A 21,823-nucleotide genomic window follows, 5' to 3' on the forward strand; every position below is an offset into this window, starting at 1 on the left:
TGACGAGGTCGAACGGTCATAAACTACTGCAAGACCGTTTCAGGCTGGACATAAGGAAGAATTTCTTTACTGTCCGAGCCCCCAAGGTCTGGAACAGTCTGCCATCGGAGGTGGTTCAAGCACCTACATTGAACACCTTCAGAAGTAAATTGGATCCTTATCTTGCTGGGATCCCATGACCCCAGCTGACTTCCTGCCCTTTGGGCGGGAGGCTGGACTTGATGATCTTCCGAGGTCCCTTCCAACCCTAATGTCTATGAAATCTATGAAATCTGCTCAGGTCCCTTTTGACCCTACTAACTATGAAACTGTGAAACTATGGTTAAGGCTACTCTCTTAATCTTTAATATAAGACTAGAAGAACATAAGATTTGCCATTTACTGGGTCAGACCATAAGTCCACCTTGTCTAGTATCCTGTATCACACAGTGGTAGGGAGCAGATGCTGAAAGGGAGCATGAACAGAGTACAACCAAAGTTTTTTCCCCTGGTCCTTTTCTACTTGCAGCCTCCAGCATTTAATGCCTAGAAAGTTCTGATTCAGAGACTGTACCCTTAACTCCCATGTTCAATATCTACTAATGCTTCTTTCCTCCAAGAATGTGCCTGATCCCTTTTTGAATCTGGCTAAACTACCAGCTTCTGTAATATCTTGAGGCAATGAGCTCCACTCTTCAGTTACATGCTATGTGAAAAAGAACTTCCTTTAGGTAGTTTTAAAGTTACTGCTTCCTAGTTTCATTTTATGACCCCTATTGTGAGAAGAAGTAAATAATAAATCCCTATTTACCTTTTCTTCACCATTTAGTGTTTTGTAAACCCTTATCATGTCCCCCCCTCAAGCTTCTCTTTTTCAAAATTGAATAGGCCTATCCTAATTAGGCTCTCCTCATATGAAAGCTCCTCCATGCCACTAATCATCCCTACTACTATTCTCTGTACTGTCTCTAGTTCTTCTGGGCCCACCCACCCTCGGACTCATCCATTTGAACTGATGGCACATACAGATAAGCACTCAAAGAAGAAAGGGAAGTTACTGGCAATTGGCATTCTTCAAGATGTGTTCTCTGTGTGTCCTATACTCCTCCCCTTCCCATACTACTATTAATTTCACTGAGAAGAAAGAGAGGTCAATTGTCCATTTTATGCTATTTGTGTAAATGGGCTTCAAGATCAACTAGGTGCAGGTGACACCAAAGGCAAAAAACACTCTGATCTCTGCCACATGGGCACTATGGGTGCAGACTGAAGTACAACTCCACCCTGTAAGTGAAAACACATTGCAGGAATTGTTCTGATCCCTGGGACCAAACAGAAGTTTACTGATGGTTCCACGGGGTGTGGGAATCTAGTTGCTGGCTGCCAGCTGGCTTCCCCTCGCAACAGCCCCTCCTCTTTCCCAGAGTGTCCCTGTTTCAGAACGTGAGGGGGGAAAGGGAGCAGAGGGAACTCATTCTAGCGGTTCCCCATCCTAGGCTGGAGGATGGAGTGGGTGAATTGGAGCCCTCCCCACATCAGGGGAGCCCAATACACCTACCACATCTTCCAGTGGGGGCTGAAAACCCCCCAGAATGAACTTCCTCTGCTCCCTTTCCCTCCTCCCATTCTGAAAACAATGACAAGGTGGCAGGCAGTGTAGACAAGTTTCAGAAGATGCTCTGTTTTGAAACATCTTCATCTGACCCCTCATACAATGAGTGTTTAGGTTTTCACCCAATCAGCCATTTTTGAAGTGGTCTGCAGCCTTGCATTTGTGTTTGGTCACAGCTGTAAACTGTGCTTTCCGTGGCCAGATCAGGTGAACATTGTCATTTTTGTCTGCACCAGTAAGTACAGTGTAATTAGAGAATTCAGCGCAAAGAACTCCAGTAAGAACAGGTAAGTAAAACCGTTCTTCAGTTTCCAACTTGTAAACCCTGATCTTGAAATTTGCAACATAATGTGGGAGGGACCCCTGCCTTCAGTGGGTCTTTGCAAATTTGAGAATCTATCCATGCACCCTAAGTTGTAGAATTCTGATCTCAGAATATTTTTACGGGTAAATTCTTACAAAGCTCTCACTCGCACATGCAGTTACATTGTATACACGAGAACTATGCACATGCAAAAATATCATCATGATTGGGGTGTACATGCATATACAGAAGTCAATCTAGATGGACAATTATTTACACACCAAATATGAAAGAAAAGTATAATTAAAAAACATATAAAACTCAACTGTTCAAATCAGCAATACAAGGTAACAAGGGAAAAACAATATTTATGCAACGTAATATAACTTGAAAAGAGTTTAAGGTTTATTATGAGACAAAAAAAATTATGCTCACCAATGCTGTTTCCATCATCCCAATACAGCTGACCTTGAGCAAGTCCACCATCATCCAAAGCGACAGTAAGTCCCATTGGGTTTCTTCGACTAAAATAAAATTAGATCCAACAAGCACATTATGTATTTCTCCATTTCTTCATAGCTACAGTTTGGATATGGGGGAGGAGGGAGGAAGCAAGGAGAAAGATAGGGGACTGTCATAGTTAGTACCAAGGGTCCTTCACGAAACATTTCAGAAAATACTTAGTGAGAAATAACCCTAGCCTGGCATCCATGAAGGCTGTGGGACCCTAGTCTTCCCAGGCTAAACCTAAAATCAAAGGTTATGTTAATACCTTAAAGATACTAGTATTTTCAGGAAGGGTTGGAAGCTGTCAGCTGCAGGTGACACTGAGACACAGAGAGACAGAGCATCTGTGTGGCTGAACACTAACTCTGCTACTGAAAAGGGGTGCCTGAACTAAGGTATAACAAAATGCGTGATGAATAGGTTAAATTTATACATAGGTTAAGACAAGATGTATATGTGCCTGTTTTCCAAAATGGTGCATCTCCTTTAGCTATATCTGCACTGTTGTACTGTCTTATGCCTATGAAACATTTCGCACTGAAGACACAGTAACATGGGGATTACTTTGCTGTGGAACATTCATGTTTATCAAATAGGTACCAATCTCCTAACCAAGACAATGCACATTCAACCCAGCTATACAGACATACCTCATATGTTCTGAAAGATTGTTCCTGTGTAACTACAGCATTATTATGTCAGATGTGCAAAGCAAAGAAATTACAGGTATCACAATTAATTGGATTTGTTGTGTTAAAATGTATGGCAAAAAACCAGAGGCTGCAGCCCAGAAATCCAGTGTAAACCTGATAGAACCATATATTCTTCTAAAATGAGGTGCTGAAAGCCAGGCCTATCACCTAATGTGCACGCAGAGAGACAGAGGGGGTTCTAATGAGTGACTCACCATGTAATCATGAAACATAACTTTTTAAGTTATAATAAAACATTTTTAAACTGATTCCCTCTTATATTTTTCCACCATGTGATAAACTGAAATTTTTCTATACCTGTCTTATCACCTGTTCTCTAGGCCATCTCGGTTGGGAAAACTTTTAATATTCTGGACTACTAACCATCTTTCAGCATCTACATTCACAAACAACACATTCCTCACACACAAATTTCAGTTTTCCAGTTCATCTTACAGTACCTGGAAGCAGTATTAAGAGCAGGGTATTGCCAGGGAATAATGTAACCGCCTCGGATGTGAAGGTTGATATGTTCAAGAGGAGCTGAAAAATAACCGAATTGTCCCCTCAAGCCAATATCCTTCCCCTGTTAAAAAATGACTTCAGTTCAGTTACTTCTTAATAGTAGTTATGTAAAATGAAAGAATTGGATCATAGAAATGTTGGTTGATATACATTATTGGAACCATCATTTACAAGATTTTTGACACAATGGTACCTGTGCAATAGTTTTAAGACAAACTAAGAAAACAAAATTCTGCATTAATAAAACAATAGTTTGAAACTAGTGGATAGGAAATGACCTAAAGCTAGGCAACTGAATGACAAATAATGACAAATTAAGTATCTCCTATTTTCTTCCTGTGAAGGCAGATATAGTTAAATTGCTCCAAGTTATGCCTCCCTACTTCTCCTGTCCTGTGATAGACATCAGATAGACATTACAGTCATGAGAAGCACCAAAAAATGTTTATGGAGGTAAAGGTCTTTGAGAATGTATCTATTTGTGACTTTCAAATATCTTACCTATTTCACTCATCATTATTACAGTTGTGTCAAACTTGTTTAACATAATATTGTTATAAAAATAGTTTTGTGTGGAATTATTCATATTAATCATGGTATCGTGAACTCAGATTTGCATACCTGAATCCATAATTTACAGAGAAGCGTCTTGGTCAGACCCTTCCTACCTCCACAAACATAAACTCCTCTTTCATCTTTACAATAGGTTTACTGGTAGATGGCGACAAAAAGCACAAAGGTAAGTAGAGACAAGGAGCCTTGATAATAACTTAATAATGAGAGGCAATAGTGGAAGCCTTAGCAATGTTCTTAGGGAGAGAAAAGGACCATTATTTAGAAACCTGAAATGTTTATATACTAACATGAGAGGCATGGGAAGAATTGGAGGTCCTGGTATAACTAAGCAATTATGATGTAAGTGGGTAAAGCCAGAGGGCAAAATAGAAATGAGGCTGTCATGATAGGCATCTGCTATGAGCCATTAAATCAAGAGGTGGCAGTGGACAAGACTTTCTTTAAACAACTGATGGAAGTTTCCAAATTGCAAATTGTAGGACCTGGTTCTCATGGAGGTCTTTAATTACTGTAACATCTACTGGGAAGGAAAAACAGCAGTGTACAGGCAATCCAACAAAGTCCTGGGCTGTGTTGGGTATAACTTCTTGGTACAGGTGACGGAGAGCACAATTAAGGACAAAAGTCTTCTCAACCTTCTACTCACAAACAGGAAGAAACATTAAAAATGTGCATGTGGAGGGTACTTTGTGTGAGAGTGTCTACACAATGATAGAGTTCAAGATCCTACAAGGAGGAAAGAAGAACAGCAGAATAAAAACATGGGACTTCAGAAAAGCAGACTTTAACAAACTCAGAAAACTGGTAGGAAGGATCCCCTGGGAAGCAATTTGGAGGAGAAAAGGATTCCAGGAGAACTGGCTGTACCTTAAGCCAGTTCTTAAAGTACTGGGTGTACTTAATCCTGTGCCATATTAAGGGCACAGGAGCAAGCTACAAAGTCTAGGGAGCTAGTGGGCTGTGAAAGGCTAAAGCTTAGAGAGAGACAGGGCCAGGGGGGCAGCCAAGAGAGAGACCAAGTCCTGCTCAGGCTAGGGAGTGCAGATTGTGCAGACCAGCAGCCTGCTGTTGAGCAGGGTGGAGGCAAGGTGCTAAAAGCTGAACTTTGGTTCTCTGAGGGCAGCTTCCCAAATATATTAATTTTAACATCAAGACATGGTAAGCAAGAGAACCAGGCCCCACTGGGGAAGCCGGAGAAAGAAAATGGACATAGTGCACTCCCTCCTCCCCCCTGCCCCATAGGGGGCACATTCTGTTATGTGTGGTCAGAGAGGATTCTGTCTCGAGCAAGGCACTAAACTAGATGACCTCGTGAAGTATCCTGTAGCTCCGCTTTCCTATGATGATCCTATCATCTTAATACTTCTGTAATGAAACTTCATGAGTTGAAACTCTATTTTGACTTCTTCAGACGTCACCTGAAAATGTTAACTGCTCTTAATTCTTATTGCTGGTGATAATCACCTCACAGGATGAGATCCAAAATCCAAAATGTATCAATTAATTTCCAAACTGATGTAATTTCCTTACTAAAGACTGTTTTAAAATCATCCAAGTATGCTGTCCTATCTCATCAACCATATCAATCTTTATCCCTCTTCTCATTGCACTTGTTCTATTAATTACTTCCCTATCTGCTGTCCACCCTCCATGCCACAATTTACTGTATTCCTACCAACAATATCCTAGTCCTATCCTGCACATCCTTTGCCAGCAATATAAACCTTCCTTTTCCTCACTATCTCAAGGATTCTCACTCTTCTTTTTAGCTTCAACTGAGAAGAGTCTATTACTGAGGCAAGCAGAGTATTCTATGCTATTCTAACAGTTCTTACCATTAGGAAGAAGGTCATTCTCTTATGCCTGAAGAAGGGCGAGTGTGCCCGAAAGCATGCAAATTTAAAAAAAAAAAAATTTTTTTTTGCAAATATCTAGTTGGTTGAAGAAAAGAGATCACCTCTACCATGAGTTGAAGGTTTAAAAAAAATCACTTACCGTATAATAATCATACCAGCGTGCATTGGGTATATAAGCCTCTACTGACACAGCATTCTAGAATTTAAACACATATGTGTTACAGAAAGTAAAGGAAAAAAGTGAAGTGAAGAGAAGAAAAAACACTTTTAAAAGTCCACTCATATTCAGTTAGATATAAATGCTTACTGGATCCAATACAGGGGTAATGAGTAGTGCAGGTCCCCAGAGAAACTGCTTGTACTCATCCCACGTTGTTTTGTCTTCCACAAACCTAAAATCAGTGAAATCATTATTACGGACATGGTATCAAACTGTTCAAAAATGTCTTCTTCTAAGTTCACCTGACATATCTAAGGCTCTAAAACTCACCCACAACTTTACTTATATTATTGCTAATGGTAATTATATTACTACAAAATTATTCAGAGTGTTAATACATCATTCAAAAAATTGACGTTGGATCAATTTTACAAAATTGTGGAATTTGTAAAATTCAAATTGTGGTTTTGAATTGGGGAATTTACTTTTCCACATACATTTAATATACACTGGCCACATTTACACAAGACACTGACTGCGTTGTAGCCCGTGACTACTGGCAGAAAGCATGATGCAATGCTACAGCGCAGTAGTGACAAGCTACTGCACAGCCAGCATCACGAAAAAGGCATTTGGCAATGCTACTGTGCAGTAACTCTGGTTACTGGGCAGTCATTTAGTACTTCTATAAACAAGAACTAAAGGACTGCGCCATAATGATTTCACGATCAGCATCTTGTGCAGACATGGCCACTGGGAATTTATACAGATCATCATACAAAAAGTCAGGATAGAAATACAAGGTATTATTATTATGATGATGATTTACTTTTGTTTACTTTTCACTCAGTTTAGTCACGAAACTGGAAAGATTTGTTTCTTGAAAGGTTCACTGTTAGGTTCCCAGGCACAGCAATAGTAATATTAATTAACAGCCACAGTGAGAACCCCTTAATCACTTTTTTACACAGTGCCTCACATAATTAGTTCCTCTGAAGTCAACTGGAGCAAGTTAATGTTCAGCAATGGGAATAATATGTTCTCAAACTAAGCCAACTATTTTTAAACCTGTAAGAAGTCTGGATGCAGTATGATTTGGGAATAAGTTTAAAGTCAGTTCTTATTTTATTCAGTCTGGTTTACCATCTCCAAAGGATTCAGTGCAAACATTTATTTATCTTGCCATTAACGCAATGTTAAAAAACAAATGATATGGCAGTACTGAAGCAGACTGGCCTTTGGTCCTAATTTATGACACAACCAGGAAATATTTCCTTTAATATGTTTTCATAAAGCTGGAACTGGAAGGCTTCTAGTGGAGAACGAATTTCCTCAATCTGCTCATTCGATAAAACGATAATCATTTTGTTTTTATAGAAATTAATTCTGTGAAGGGAAAATGGATGCCTCCGCTAATCAATTTGGAATGATGGGGGAAAAAACCCCATCCATGTATTAAGTATGTTATTTTCACTTAAGTCTAAAGCTACAACATGATCACGGATTTTCTCATAGCTGAAACTCCAGAAAAGATCAGGCTTTTTTCATAAATCTATGACTAATATTCTGAATCAGAAAAAATATACTTTAATATTTGGGTTTAGATAAATGATTTTCAACCTTTGACCCCTAGGTATCCTTCCATAATTTTTTTTGAGTAGCATCCTATTTCAAAAACTGATTTATTTATAACGGGGCATACCTCCTCCTATGAGGAAGAGCAGGAGAAAAAGATCCACCCTGGGATGCGTCTACATGTATTATTAATCCACGTTTGGGTAACTGTACAGTAAAATACTCCTCAATAAGCCTTCCCTGGGAGCACATCTACATATGCAACCTGTTGGGAGTAAGTCCTGCTCTGCCCCTCCTGCAGCAACCAGGTGGCGCTCCAGGCTGGTTCTGATGTGCACAGGGCCAGAAGAGCTCTGCTGGCTGCAGCAACAGCTGTCTTTCAACGCCATGTACATTGGGACGGTACCTGATGTGCATGGGGCTAGAAGACAGCTGCCACTGCAGCCAGAAGAACTCTTTTGGCCCCATGAGCATCAGGACACATAGCTGCCAGCGAGCTCCCTACCAGGTGAGGCTTTCCTGCCTGGCATGAGTTTGCTGGGAACTGTCCCAGGTGTGGACCAGCTGCCTGCCAGTCCTTTTCCACACCCCCCAACCCAGGCTCAGCAGGGCGCTCACCTATTAAATCATTTATCAACCCTCTGTAAACCATTTAGAAATGAAACCTTAATATTACATTTCACTGTTTTTGCCTTTGCTTCTTTCTGTTTTGTTTTTAATTCTCCTACTGTGTTTTCCTTTACTGGAAAAAAATGAAACAAGTTAAGAAGAGGAGGGGAAAATATGGTGGACCCCCTTCTAGGCCAGTACTCTTTCCAGTACTGATTTTGTATTTAATTATCATTTTTAATGATTGGTGTCAAGAGTTTCAAGCATGGTAGTGACCAGTCTAAGCTATTCTAAATCCCTACATGGACACCAGCCTACACTGCTTCCAGGAGCTTAGTTAGCATATGAAAACTTTCAACCTACCGATCTGACAATTTCAATCAGTTCAACAGTGTCAACAAAGAGGGTATGGACATTTGAACAAATCACTGAAAGCTAAATGGGGGTGTGGACTTATCCAGTGGTAACTGACTGTATGCCTGAACTTACCCCCTGGATAAAACTGGAATTTAGCTTCTATTTACTGTAGGGCAAACATAGTTGCATTGGGTGCATGTACACATGCAATTCATTTGAACCAATACACTCTGGGGCAGTTTGAGCTGCAGTAAACTACTCCTTGGCACAGCATCTACATGTGAACCCAGGGCATGGGTAGTCACCATGGGTAGTCTGAGGGGAGGGAAAGGGAAGGGGTAGTCACCATGGGTAGTCTGGTGGGGCGGGGGGGGGCACTCACAGGGCCGCTGCCAGCATTGGCAGCAGGACTGGAGCTGGTGAACTCCTGCAGGCACTACTGTTGACATGAGCAGCAGGAGTGGAGCTGCTGAACTCCCACAAGGACTGACGTCAGTGGTGGCAGCAGGAACAGAGCTGGTGAGTTCCTGCAGGCACTGCCATTAGTGGCGGTCTTGTCAGGTGGGCACATTCCCTCCCCCATGCATCACCTATGGCCCAAGGCAAAGCAGTTTATGCCAAGGCCACTTCTACCCTGATCTGTCCTGATCCCTGGGAGGTGGTGTTGGACAGCAGAGGGGCTGGCTGGGGATGAAAGGGCAGAGTCATGTGACTAAGCGCTGGCTGGGCACAATTTAGGTCCACAGTTAGCCTCTACAAGTGCATTTAATTGCAGTTAATTAGTCTGCCATAAGATACTACTGTCCCTGACAGTGTTAATTGGTTTATTGGGACCTATTACCATTTCATTTGTAGATGGTGATGTTTTACTCTGTATCTAACGATTCTACTCCTCAATAAACCACATGTGTAGATGTTGTCACTGATGGTTACCCTCAATCCCTTTTAATTTAGTGTAATTTGTTGCTTGTATATATCCAACTTAAATTCTAATGTTTGAAACCTTAAAGGGGCCTGATTTTCAGAAAGTACACCCTTTTAAAATCAAGCGCTTTTAAGTGTTTCTCAGTGTGTCAGTGTGGGCAAAACCAAGGCATCCAAATTACTAGAAATCTGTGAAACCTTGACATGTAATTGCTAAACAATCAGAAAATAAAGAATTAAATAAATCTTTGTCTCAAACACACTATATGGACAGACATAGTTTGTGTCAGGTTTACAAAGCTCTGGTAGAATTTTCTCTTGTGCTCCACCTCTCTGATGGAGGTATACACAACTAGGGACTAAAAAGGGAGAACAACCCCCATCAAAATCAAGCAAATCACTGACTCAGCAAAGATGGAAATAGAAATCTTTTTTTTACATGCATACATATATGGCACATCTACACATCACCCTATGGTGACACAGCAATGTACTATGTCACTGTATGGCATGCTATGGTGACACAGCGATCACGTGAGTCTACACATGATCATCAGCTATGTTGTTGTAGCACCGCACTCCCCTGGTATAGTGCATCTCTATGGAGATGTAGCAGCAAAAAGAAGTACTAAAGCATGGTGCTGTACCAATGTCGCCATATGGCGACATGTAAATGAGCCGACAGACACAAATATACAGTTTTACAGAGGATAGCAACTCCTTGGAGCCAGTGCTATTGATAGGTATGGGAGGTGGGATTTAGCATCAAACAGTTCTTATCTGTTCTTTTGCACGTTTATAAAGAATAATCTCTACCATCTAGATAAATTACTCCTTAAAAAAAAAAACACTGATTAAGGCAATCTTGGGATACTCATGAATTTTTGTTTAAAATAATGTCCAACTGAGGAAAACACTCATACTTACTCATGGAGAATAGGACGAACCACAGTGCTACCATGGACATGGGCTCCATACATTAATGTGTAGAGATAGGGTAACAATGTGTATCTTGTATTGAGTACATTTCTGGAAATATTTTGAAATGCTTCATCAAAGGCAACAGGATCTTGCCTCTAGAAAGGACAAAGAGGTTGTTGTTATTCAAACTATTTTCTCTTTTCAAGAACAGAAAATATAAATGGCTCAAGGCAACTGTTAACGTTCCTGTAAGTCTACAACAGTAGATGTAGCAGATGCAGTGGGAGCACCATTAGGTGTAACAGTAGCAGCAGTTATTGAATATATATAGCAATAATGATATTGAGAGAGTACATATATGACTTCACCAACCCTGATAATTATTTCTAGATGAGACGATCTCTATAGACTTTTGCACTGAAAACCCTTTTCACACAAAACTGCAGAGTTTTTCTCTCTCCGAAGGACAAAGTGACAGTAAATAGCAGTAGGTGTCACTATGAGCTCTAAGCAGGGAAACTCATAAAGGGGAAAGGTGAGAAAAACCTATGGAAAATACTAGGAGTAGGAGAAAGATTTTAATGCAAACTCCACTGAATATGTGACACATTTTGTTGTACATAATTTATTATCCTTCTTTGCTTCAGGGCAGCACTCAGGACTTTCAAAAAGAAAAAGAAGCACTAATGAGTGATGTCAGGGAGCACTTTCAATCTTTATTAAATGTATTGAACAATACCTTGGCAAATTGGGTAAGACTGGAAGCAACATGATAACCCTGCATCTGCATTTTTAAAGGCTTTAAAAATCCAATCGAAAGGTGTGCTGCTGCAAGATAAAGCACACTGTTTTTAAAAGGAGACTTTAATCCATTAGATATATGCCATATAAATAGCTCTACTCTGCTAGACTTGAAGCTCTAACTAGAACATAAGTGCTGGTTCTATTTTTTTTATTTTCTCAGTTATCTTCTTTTACAGCTCTCCACAATACACTCCTCAGCTAGCACTGTCCTACATCTAGACAATAGTTTTCCTTTTATTCTTTAAAGAAAGACAGTATCCGATAGAGGCAATATAAGCAAAACACTGTAATTTTGCATACTCCCTCAAGAATCATATTACAGTGTTTCATTTTCTGATTTGCCTTCTAACTGTGAACAATTAGGGGATAAGAACACTAAGGTCAATCTTGCTGTCTTAAGTGTCTATGACAAAAAAAGAGAACATTTATTTGAGCATTGTAGGTGTAGAAGATTTTTTTAAAGGTATACATGGGAGGGGGAAGGGGGAAGGATGAGCTGGATTTCAGTTTCAGAATATGATGGTATACACCGGTATATGGTTTAACTTAGAATACCATCTCTTTAGGGAGCCAGGAGAATGGTCACATCCATTAAGTACCTCTGCACCTCCCATAGGGCTGTACCTACAGGATAAAGATAATACCACACCTCCCTCTGAATGGCGGCATTACAAATACTATATATAATTCCCAGGGGATGAAATCTTTCCCAAATGCTGTTGCTTTAGCTGGTACAACAGATCTTCATTTGCACTGCTTCTTGCTAGCCCTGATGAAGCAAGCCTTGCTTGTAATTAACATTATGTCTTGTTGACTCCCTCCTAGAGGCACCCCAGTATATCTAACATTAAATACCAGCATATCATATTAAATACCAATACATTTATTTTTGCTGGGTCATCAGCATGAGACAGAAAACTAAGCCAACTAGGAGATTTCCACTGCCAGTACCTCTAAGCTCTCTTGAAAGAAATATCAAATGTTTTGTGTAAGAACTAGTTTGCGGTCTGAATTTCAAAAAAGTTTTCATTCAAATACATTTAGTTTTCCACAACTAAATCTTACTCCAACCAAACTATGCATCTGACAACTTCATGTATATTCACATAGGTCTATAGAAACCCAAAGCAGAATAGTGGCCACATCAGGAATGTGCTGTCATCTTCCCAGACATCACTTTGTGATGAAAAACAGCCAGCAAGTGCTAATAAACATGCATCACCAAATCTGGTATCCAACGCTGATTGCATGTAGCCTGGACATGTATGCTACGTGAATTACTGTTGCTTAGCACATTGGAAATTAAGCTACATTTGATCAAATTCCTGGTTTGAGCCAATGGTCTTGCACAACTCTGGAAAAAAATCCTTGCTCTGCTGAAACCAATGGCCAAGCTCCCACTGACTTCAGTAGTGCAAGGATTTCACCCTTAACACTTTCAAAACTTTACACATTTTCAAAGAAAGTGGTTCAAATCCAACTGACAACCTAAAGTTAGCAGGATACAATCCTGGAATACCCACTTACATCTAGGGCACCCCAAGAACACTTATTCTAAAATAAGCAGTTGTATTTTAGAGAGCTTAAACCCAATGGGACCCAATGTGGCCCTTCTACTCTACCACTTTTCTTTAGTCACAGCAGGACTACTCATGATCTTTGCAGCCCCAAGCACATTATTGGTGCACAACAAATAAAAAAAAACAACTTATGACCTACCTTTGATCCTTTGCCATTGTGATTTCTAGAAAATGGATAAAAGGCTCCCAGCTGCATCCAGCGGGCACACATTTCATACTCTGTATCCTTGAAGAACCCACAGATATCTGCTCCAGTCTGAAAGTGTAAAACAAATTCAATTTGAATGCTGCAGATTATTACAAATGGGTAAAAATGTTTAAAATATATATTAATAATACTAACTTACATAGGATATTCCAAAGAGGCTAAAATCCATCATACCTGCAAGAAAATATAATGCAACTTTATTGATTGGTATTTTCTTTGGCATTTTAAAGGTGTTTATATAGTTTCTACACAGTACAATTCTTCCCTCCCTGCAAGCATTGCTGCAAGATGTCTTCTCAAAAGCAGTGAAGCAGACTGGTGAGCAGAGAGTAGAGAAGAATCAGAGATGACTTTGGTGGGAGTTGGAAGTACCGCTATGAAGTCTAATATCTATTTAGCAAGTTCAGCAATATGGAGTATGGGTCAAGAAAAGGATTAATATCTGAATTTTGACTGCTAAAATCCTTATTTTGCTTAAAGTTACATTTCTTCTACTCTAACTCTCATAGAAGCAGATAAAAACATATGATGCACTGTACTGGATCACTCCAATGGTGCTTCTAGCCCACTATCCCAACACTGTCAGTGGCAGTAGTAGATGCTGTTGAGGGAGAGTATATGAATAGGGCATGTCTAGAGCTATCCATCCTCTGTTACACCCTCCCTGGCACCCATTATCATTGGTTTAAGGATGTCAGAGGATACAAATAAAAGACCTAAGTGTCGAAAAGTAAAGTTGATATAAAGCATATATTGACTTTAAAGACGGCTGATTTCACATACCAATAATAGATTTATAAAGTTGATCCCAAGCTGCAGTATTATCACCAAGCCAGTGCCCAGCCCATCTTCCACTAGATGGATATGTTGAACGGGTGATGACAATTCCACGTTCCTTTGTGACCTTCTGTAAAGCACTAACAATGAAATTGGAACAAAAAGCCCATTATATGTGGAAAAAAACTATGAGACCTTGCATAAGTGCTTGTAGGAACATTCAATTTAATACAAAAAAATAGGAACTATAAAGGAAATTTGAAAGGTGGGCAAGCTTACGCTTATGTAGATAGTCCTAGGCAATGAATATCCATTATCCACTAGTAGAGAAGTTGAAAATAACAATTACAGGTCACATTAAAACATACAAAAGGTCATGGTAATGACAGCATGGCTGTCTCAGATAATGCTGTGTCTTCAATCTACTCCAATTGTTTAAAAATGCTTAAAACCCAGACAAAAAGTAGAAGAGAGTCTGTAAATATAATATGGTCATACTTTCAAAAAGCCTTGGACATTTAGGTAAATTAAAAGATAACTCACTGAACGAAGATAAATAGAAAAAAATTATATGTACTTGACTGAAAATTTTCCTTTGAGTATTAAGGCTCATAGACCTGTTAAAATGGGTACTTACACTTGCTTTCAGGTTAAAGACACAACAAGACCAGCCTGACTCTAGCTGCAAGGGAATGCTAATATATATCCTGAATTTCCCTTAATTTAAGAATGTTTCAACAGTCAAAATAACTTAATTCAACTTTCTTAAATCGTACAGCATATAAACAGCAAGCCCATTGATATGTGGTTTCATCACCACTTTAAATCACCTTCCTGTTTTCAAACAAAACTACATCCAAGGACACTAAGACTCAAATAAAGGACTTTTTTGGGTTAGAAGAAATACATTTTCCTATTCTTCGTGTGCTAAATCTATAGCTCCATTACAATGGCATTTTCCTAGAAGCATGCCTTGACCATCCAGAGTCGGCCTCAGGACATATCAGCACTTGGGGAAGTCTGCTATCAATGGTCTAGTGCAGGGGCGTCCAACATTTTTGAATGTGGGTCTGGATCATGAACTTTTTATCACCCAGTGAGCCGGCGAGCCATATTCAAAGACCTCACAGGAAGCGGTATCCCATCACCCCCCCAAAACAAAAGTAAAGTGTTTACTTTCGTTTCCCGTCACAGCTCCTCGGGCCCCAGAAAACAGCTTGTAGGGCCGCATGGTGGCCCACGGGCCACATGTTGGACAAGCCTGGTCTAGCAGATCTCAAAACACAATATACACCATTCCTTTGCCCCCAAATTTTCCATGTTTCAAAGGCCATGACATGGACATTTAAATCAAAGAGATTACCTCTTAAATGTATTTAGGATGCAAATATCATTATGTTTTTGAGGTTCACCTGTTTGAATACAAAGTATGGTACAGCAGACTGTGTTCCCTTCATTTAACATGATAATTAGACTATGGGCTACACATCAGCCAGCAGAACAATCTCTTTTTTTCACACTGTTCTAAGGTTTAAGCGGTGATATTTTTTTTATTTCTGATATTCATTTTAAACCTGCCTGGTCCCACATAAAGCATTGGTTTTGTAATAGCATAACTCCTTTGCAAGATAGAATTATCTACAAGGAGGCTAATTTAGCCCATGAGATAAAGCCTCTGGAGCCAGAAAGGCATAAACAGCATTATCACTGCCGTTTCCTCTTACTTTTCTATTTTGGAAAACAGTGAAAAAGGAGGAAAGGCTTCTCAATAGTCATTCATCCCCTCAAATCCTGGGTCCTAACATGAAGAGGTTTCTGTCTACCAGTCTTTCCTTCCATACTCACCTTTACTCCCTGAGCAGGGCTTTATGTGCTTTGCTTTCTTGTCCCCCTGTCTATCCCATGCCAAAAGTTCCCTTCTCCCTCCTACACACCAGGCCAGTGTTCATACTTGAATTACCCTCTATTCACTGTTTTTTGTCCTACAGAAAATGACAGGGGTGACAGTCTCTGTTAAACCCAGTCCTTCTTTCTCCTTTCTGGGTTCTGAGTTTGACCAGAAGTAACAGGGTTCTGCCCATCAATAACTTGACTGGTCCATGATATTTTCAAATTTTTTGGTTTAAAACTGACTACAGTAAAAAGTTTGGCTATCAGTAAAAGTTTGCAGACCAGGAGTAAGAAAATAAACCTTGGTCTGGCAACCCTGCCTGACTGCAGCAATGGTTATATTGTGCTGACCCAGGGCTTCAGTGCGTGAATATCCCAATTTATTCTCGCAGTTCCAATACTGTTCTGTTCTGGGGCATGAGTGTGTGGAAGTGAGTAGATCTCAAGGGGGAGAGCACCTGCCCACTCTCCCTCCCAGAGGTCCCATACTCACTTCTTTCATACACTGATGCCCCCCAGCCCACCTCCTATCTTACCCCTGCCAGTTAATGGCTTGCACACCCCCCCATTCCAGCAGAGACACCCCAAAGAAGGACTGTCTGCCTACCTGTAACCCAGTAGTATTACAGGCAGGTGACAGGAGCCGGCAGCAGCAGCAAATGGTTGGGGCAGGGAGACTCCAGAAGCTTCCATGTGCTACAAAGCTCTGACAGCTTTGCTCCCACTCAGAGACTAGCTGGGGCTCCTCTGCTCTGTCCATCTTTCAATGCTTAACTCCAGCTTTATTTCTGAGGAGGGATTGTCAATCAGCTCTGGGTTGCTCAGTGTTTCTACAGACAGCTCGATATTTTTTTTACAGCCTTTTCAGACAGGTGTTTTTATCCTGGATTTTTATGGACAGTCTGTAAATTTACACATAGCAACCCTGCTGGCTAAGCTCTCCAACAAGACACTTATATGAGAGAGACAGACCATTCCTTTTGCTTCTGACCTTCCTCCCTGAGGCCTGCAGGGGCAATGGCTGATGCAAATTATCCAGAAGGAGAAGTAGAGATGAGTGAACAATCTTCCAAAAAAGTACATGCAGCTCTGGGAGATGTCTGAGCCTGAGGAAGGGTGTGTGCGCCTGAAAGCTTGCAGAAAAAGATTTTTTTTGTTGTTGCAATTTCTTAGTTGGTCTAATAAAAGGTATCAGCTGTGAACCAAGAGTTCTAGTTTTGCATTTCTGTTTGTCGCAGACCAACATGACTACCAAATACATCCACAAAAACAGGTAAAAGTATCCATTGGTATGGGCCTGTGGTCCTTACTATGAAGGAAAAAGGATATTTTTATACAATGCATATTTACCTATAGCAACTGTCTTTACACGTCAGAGTCCTACCCCCTGGGATATTAAACATATGTACATTGGGACAATGACTAGCTGACAGCATAAATAAGAAATTTCCCTTTGTCCTTTAACTGTTATTATAAGTATTCTGGCATCTTCATGTAAAACCTGCTTTTTGACCTCCTTTGTTATATGAACCACTGGTTTGAGCTCTTAGAAAGAACTATTCCTGTGTAACTGTGAACACATGCTGCGAATCATTACACAAAAATACTGAACTAAAATACTAGTTAAAAAGCCACAATGATGAAATTGCATTGCTCGCTTTTGCTCTCTACAATAATAGCCTAAACAGCTGCTTCAATAAGGCACTATTTATTTATTCTTCTACAGGATTTGCTGCTTTACTGACACTATAATTACAGTAAAAACACACAAGTCACTTAAATTACCATAGTAATTAAACTAGACTAATGTACTGTAATTATTTCTTCCAAGATAAACAATAACTTTTCTAGTATCTTTTATTTCTTGGTAATGTATTGTCACACACATTCCTGCCCTGCTTGAATTGTCCTATTTGCACAATGCTTTGGAACTTGCATCTAAGTACAGAAAATGAAAAGAAAATGTCATCTATAGAAGACATTCAGCATGTGCCTCAAGTGTTTTGTGGGATCAGGGTCAGGGCACTCAGCAGCTTGCAGGATTGAAGTATGTACATGAACAGCACTTGCATGAAAGGAAAAAAATATATCTCTGAAAATTCTTCCTAGCTACTAAATTTTCTTTGAAAATATTCTGGTTTTTAATTCAGTCTGGAAGCTATTTTAGAAGTGAATGACAGTAATCCAGCATGGCAGGGGAGAGACTGGTATATTTTCAAGTCAGGCCAGAAGGTAAGGCTGTTCAAAAGTTATGTTCAAAACCCATATGGATGTGGAAGCTTTGTGCTTGTGTGCATGTTGTGCTCTCTCTGAACAGGCTTACCTTTAACCACTGCAAATGAACTATAAAACCACTACAGTGAACATATATCTGTATTGGTGCTGGCAACTTTGGGGATTTTATTGAGAGTTTCACAATATCTGATGGTCTTACAGCCCTAATCCTGGGAAGTGGTTGCTTAGTTGAGAATTTCAGCCATTGTTAAAAATATGCTGGGAAGGAAAACACAGAGCTCTGAGACTAAAATACCAGAAGACAAATACAAAAAATCCTAAATCTATCATTGTTGTAATATCTATTTTTAAAACAACTCTCATTACTATACAGAAACTTGGCAATAACAATACTGTTGAACTTTCATTTTAGGAAAATTTTTCAATAAATTATCTTCACACTGTACACTTGTGATAATTATTGGTTGCTGACACATTTTAAAGATTAATTTTACTGAAGTCCTTCAATTATCTTACAGTATATTTTGTTTAAATTTATTTCCACAGATTAGGGAATAAGGATAATGAATTTCTTGAAATGCTAAGCTATTTAGTTTCACAGTGCATACAGAAATATACTGTGGTTAATCCTCTGCAGTTGTTCTATGCAGGATACAAAGCATAGTGTTAAAAGGTGGGAAGGCATGGCACTAAGGCAGAAATTAAGTTAAAATAGTCCCCTAGCACTAGGAAAGTGGAAAGAGCTAGACTCTCTGTAGCAGTGCTCTTCAGCCCCAAGTCCCTGATCTCTGTGTGGAATTATTTGGCTTCAAAAGACAGTCCTGGAAGAGCAAATGCAAAAGAATCAGGAAGCATGTTTCCCCTGAGACATTGTTTCCAGTGTCTGACTTGAGCAGAAAAATACTAGCTCACCGCAGCTCAGTTTCCCTGCCCAGTACTCTTTCCTAGAAAAAAATGTCAGTATTTTAATCCCTGAATTTTGCAAGTCACTACGGCTTGATCTAATTAAAATCCGTTCCAAAGGTATGGCCAAAAGTCACCGGTCATAAGGTTTACATATGCAAACTATATTGCACCTGTCATTAATTCAAAGCATGGGATATTTCACAACTATTTTTTGACTTTCATTGTTCCCAACTCTACTATTATGGCACCTCTTGAATTATGGCATTGGGTCATCTTAAAACTAATGAAGAAGGATAAAATGAATTTTTTGAGATTTGTAAACAGCTATACTGTTCATTTTTCGATATAATGACAATGTGTGCACTGTATCTTTTATCTAAGTCATTTCTCCTATTGGACCTCTTAAAAAAGAAGAAAATAAGTTTAATTGTACATTTACTATTCAGAAGTAATGATACTACTGTCCTCGGTGTTAACTTATTGCCTACTGACAAAATCCAAATTGTACTTTGATTTGGCTGACAATATAAAGATCAGAGATTCTGTACTGTTCTGTCAGCAATTCTGTGAGAGCTTTGATTGACAGTGATGTACTGGATCACTGCCAAATATACCATCCTGTCAAAAAATCAAGTGGCCTTGATATTTTCTTTCTTTATGATAATATCAAAGTTACCAAGGGCTTTAAGGTCATTAAGACCCACATAAAAACGCTGTTCTTTGCTTGCTCATTGAATTGGAAATGAAACAACCTAGATATATTATCATTAGCTCAGACATTATCTAAAATAGGATAGTATTACTCAGTAAGAAATTAACATATAATAAAGTTCGCCTTGAAAGTGAGAAAATAAATTATTAAAAGAAAAGCTGTATGCATATCATTTACATAAAAAGTTCACTCTTTTCCCTTTATAATATTACTTCTTGGGTTTTTTTATTAAGCGTGTTAATTGAAAAACGGGTGTATGGTGCCTGCATTTAAAATGATAAATTCACATACCCTCATATGCTTTATAGTGTAAGGCCAAAACAATATCAACTCTATAATTAAAATAGTCCATCACAGCTATACCTAGAAGCAAAAGGTATTTCATATTTTAATTACTTTAATTACTTGAGGTTATTGTTGGGTAATTAATGTTCTTAACAGTTGATCAAAATGCTGAGAACAGTTCTGCCTTGTGAAAGAGTGGCAGCAAGTGTTCTCTTATGATTGACTGATCTTGTTTACAATGCGCAGCATTGTCCCAGCATGGCCTTGGTAACTGTTTCATTATAGAAATCCCTGTTGAAAATGCAACATGTTGTGTCTGAATGTGCTGGAACAAGAAAACATTTGATGGCAAGTAATTGCCTCCAAATTAAACTATATTAGGAATATCACCATGGCCATCTTATTTCATAAAGTAGGTCAGCAGTTAGGATCACACAACATAAAAATTTATATGGATGAACTCATTAGAATCAATGTACAAGTAATTGCTCCCAGCTAAGTAAGAAATTAAGTTCCCTTAATATCAGACTTGGGCAAACTGTTTCCAGAATGCTGCTCAGAAATTGCATCTACTAAAAGTTAGCAATTGTAAAGCTCCTGAACTCAAAACTAAGAGTATAACTATATCTGTATTGAAAAACTGCAGCATGCATAGATTTCCTTGAGCTAGCTTTAATCTATCTTGCTTAGGTGCCAATGGTAGTGAAGCTGCATCCAAACGGAGTTGTGAGTTTTATAATCCTTTCTGACATCCCATGAACTTACTTGGCAGCTCAAGTCTATGCTGCCACAGCATTATTGCAAATGAGATCACTGTACAGTAGTGACTGAATAATGAAAGAGGTATTAAATATAAGCAGTCAAGGTGCTAATAGGACTTGGGACTCTGATTCTCAAACTTGCACCAAGAAGTCTTCATTTCCATCTGGGCATGCAAGTTCATTCATCATCTTCACATACAATATTTACATACATAAGCTACTAGTAGAATATTTAAACTAAGGTATATATAATCAAGACAAGCATGCATTCTCATTATGATGCTTTTAAAGGATATAGATTGCAGACTTTGGTATCACAACTATCCAAGTGCAAAAAAACTAACCCAAATTAAAAGTGAGTTACAATTCTTCCCAAAAGGATGTTCCTATGATCTACAACTCCTATTTTACCTTTGCTCTTGTCTCTCCTCTCTTGGCTTGCCTTTTGCCTTTACTTCTGCCTCTCATCATAAGCCTTTTCCTCTTCCACTGGCAGGTGTAATAGCCATCATACTGGTTAACATCAGGGACTGAATCAGGGACCTCCCAAGATAAGAGCATAAGTCCTTACAGCCTGAGCTAAAGGATAAGACTGAAACCTCCATAGAGTGGTAAAAAAGGGAAATGGCACTGGTATTAAACAAGGACCTTCAGCAGCCATCCTACTGTCTCCCTGAATACTTTCTTCTTGTCAGCTGCACCAGATGGGTAGGGTAAAAGCAAACTTTCTTGTGTTAACACAGAAGAGACTCTGCTGGGCCAAAGAAATCCCTGCATAAATTATCATGTTGGTTGGGGGTGCTAGAGACTCAGGAAACCTGGGGGGAAAAATAAAGGGAATCTCCTGATCATCCTTGAATCTATTATGGGAAGGCTGGGCTAGGTTTATAGAACATGCTGAAAGGGTGATTACCACTTGCTTAATGTCAGTTATGGAGGTTTGGCATTCATTACTGCTGTATCTGCACACTTCATAATCTTTCATGTATTTAAGCTCCCTCCACTGCTGTGGAAAATGTTTAAGAATTACTTTTAAAGTCTCAGAATTGAAAAGTACTACATTTTGCT

The 21,823-nt window shown here is 39.3% G+C and overlaps 1 protein-coding gene across 1 annotated transcript in view; it reads right to left on the reverse strand.

Annotated features, from left to right (window-relative positions):
• SI (sucrase-isomaltase) overlaps positions 1-21,823 on the reverse strand; it is a 192,885-nt gene that overhangs the window by 32,515 nt on the left and 138,547 nt on the right. Inside the window, exons 38-45 of the mRNA XM_019503238.1 lie at positions 13,973-14,106; positions 13,329-13,363; positions 13,121-13,237; positions 10,604-10,752; positions 6,359-6,443; positions 6,191-6,247; positions 3,556-3,680; positions 2,331-2,419 (exon numbers count right to left, since the gene is read on the reverse strand). Of these exons, the coding sequence (XP_019358783.1) occupies positions 2,331-2,419; positions 3,556-3,680; positions 6,191-6,247; positions 6,359-6,443; positions 10,604-10,752; positions 13,121-13,237; positions 13,329-13,363; positions 13,973-14,106 (791 nt within the window). The remainder of the gene's footprint in view (positions 1-2,330; positions 2,420-3,555; positions 3,681-6,190; positions 6,248-6,358; positions 6,444-10,603; positions 10,753-13,120; positions 13,238-13,328; positions 13,364-13,972; positions 14,107-21,823) is intronic.

This window comes from Gavialis gangeticus, unplaced genomic scaffold (assembly GCF_001723915.1).
Source record: "Gavialis gangeticus isolate Ggan-Ray unplaced genomic scaffold, GavGan_comp1, whole genome shotgun sequence".
Taxonomy (NCBI): Eukaryota; Metazoa; Chordata; order Crocodylia; family Gavialidae; genus Gavialis; species Gavialis gangeticus.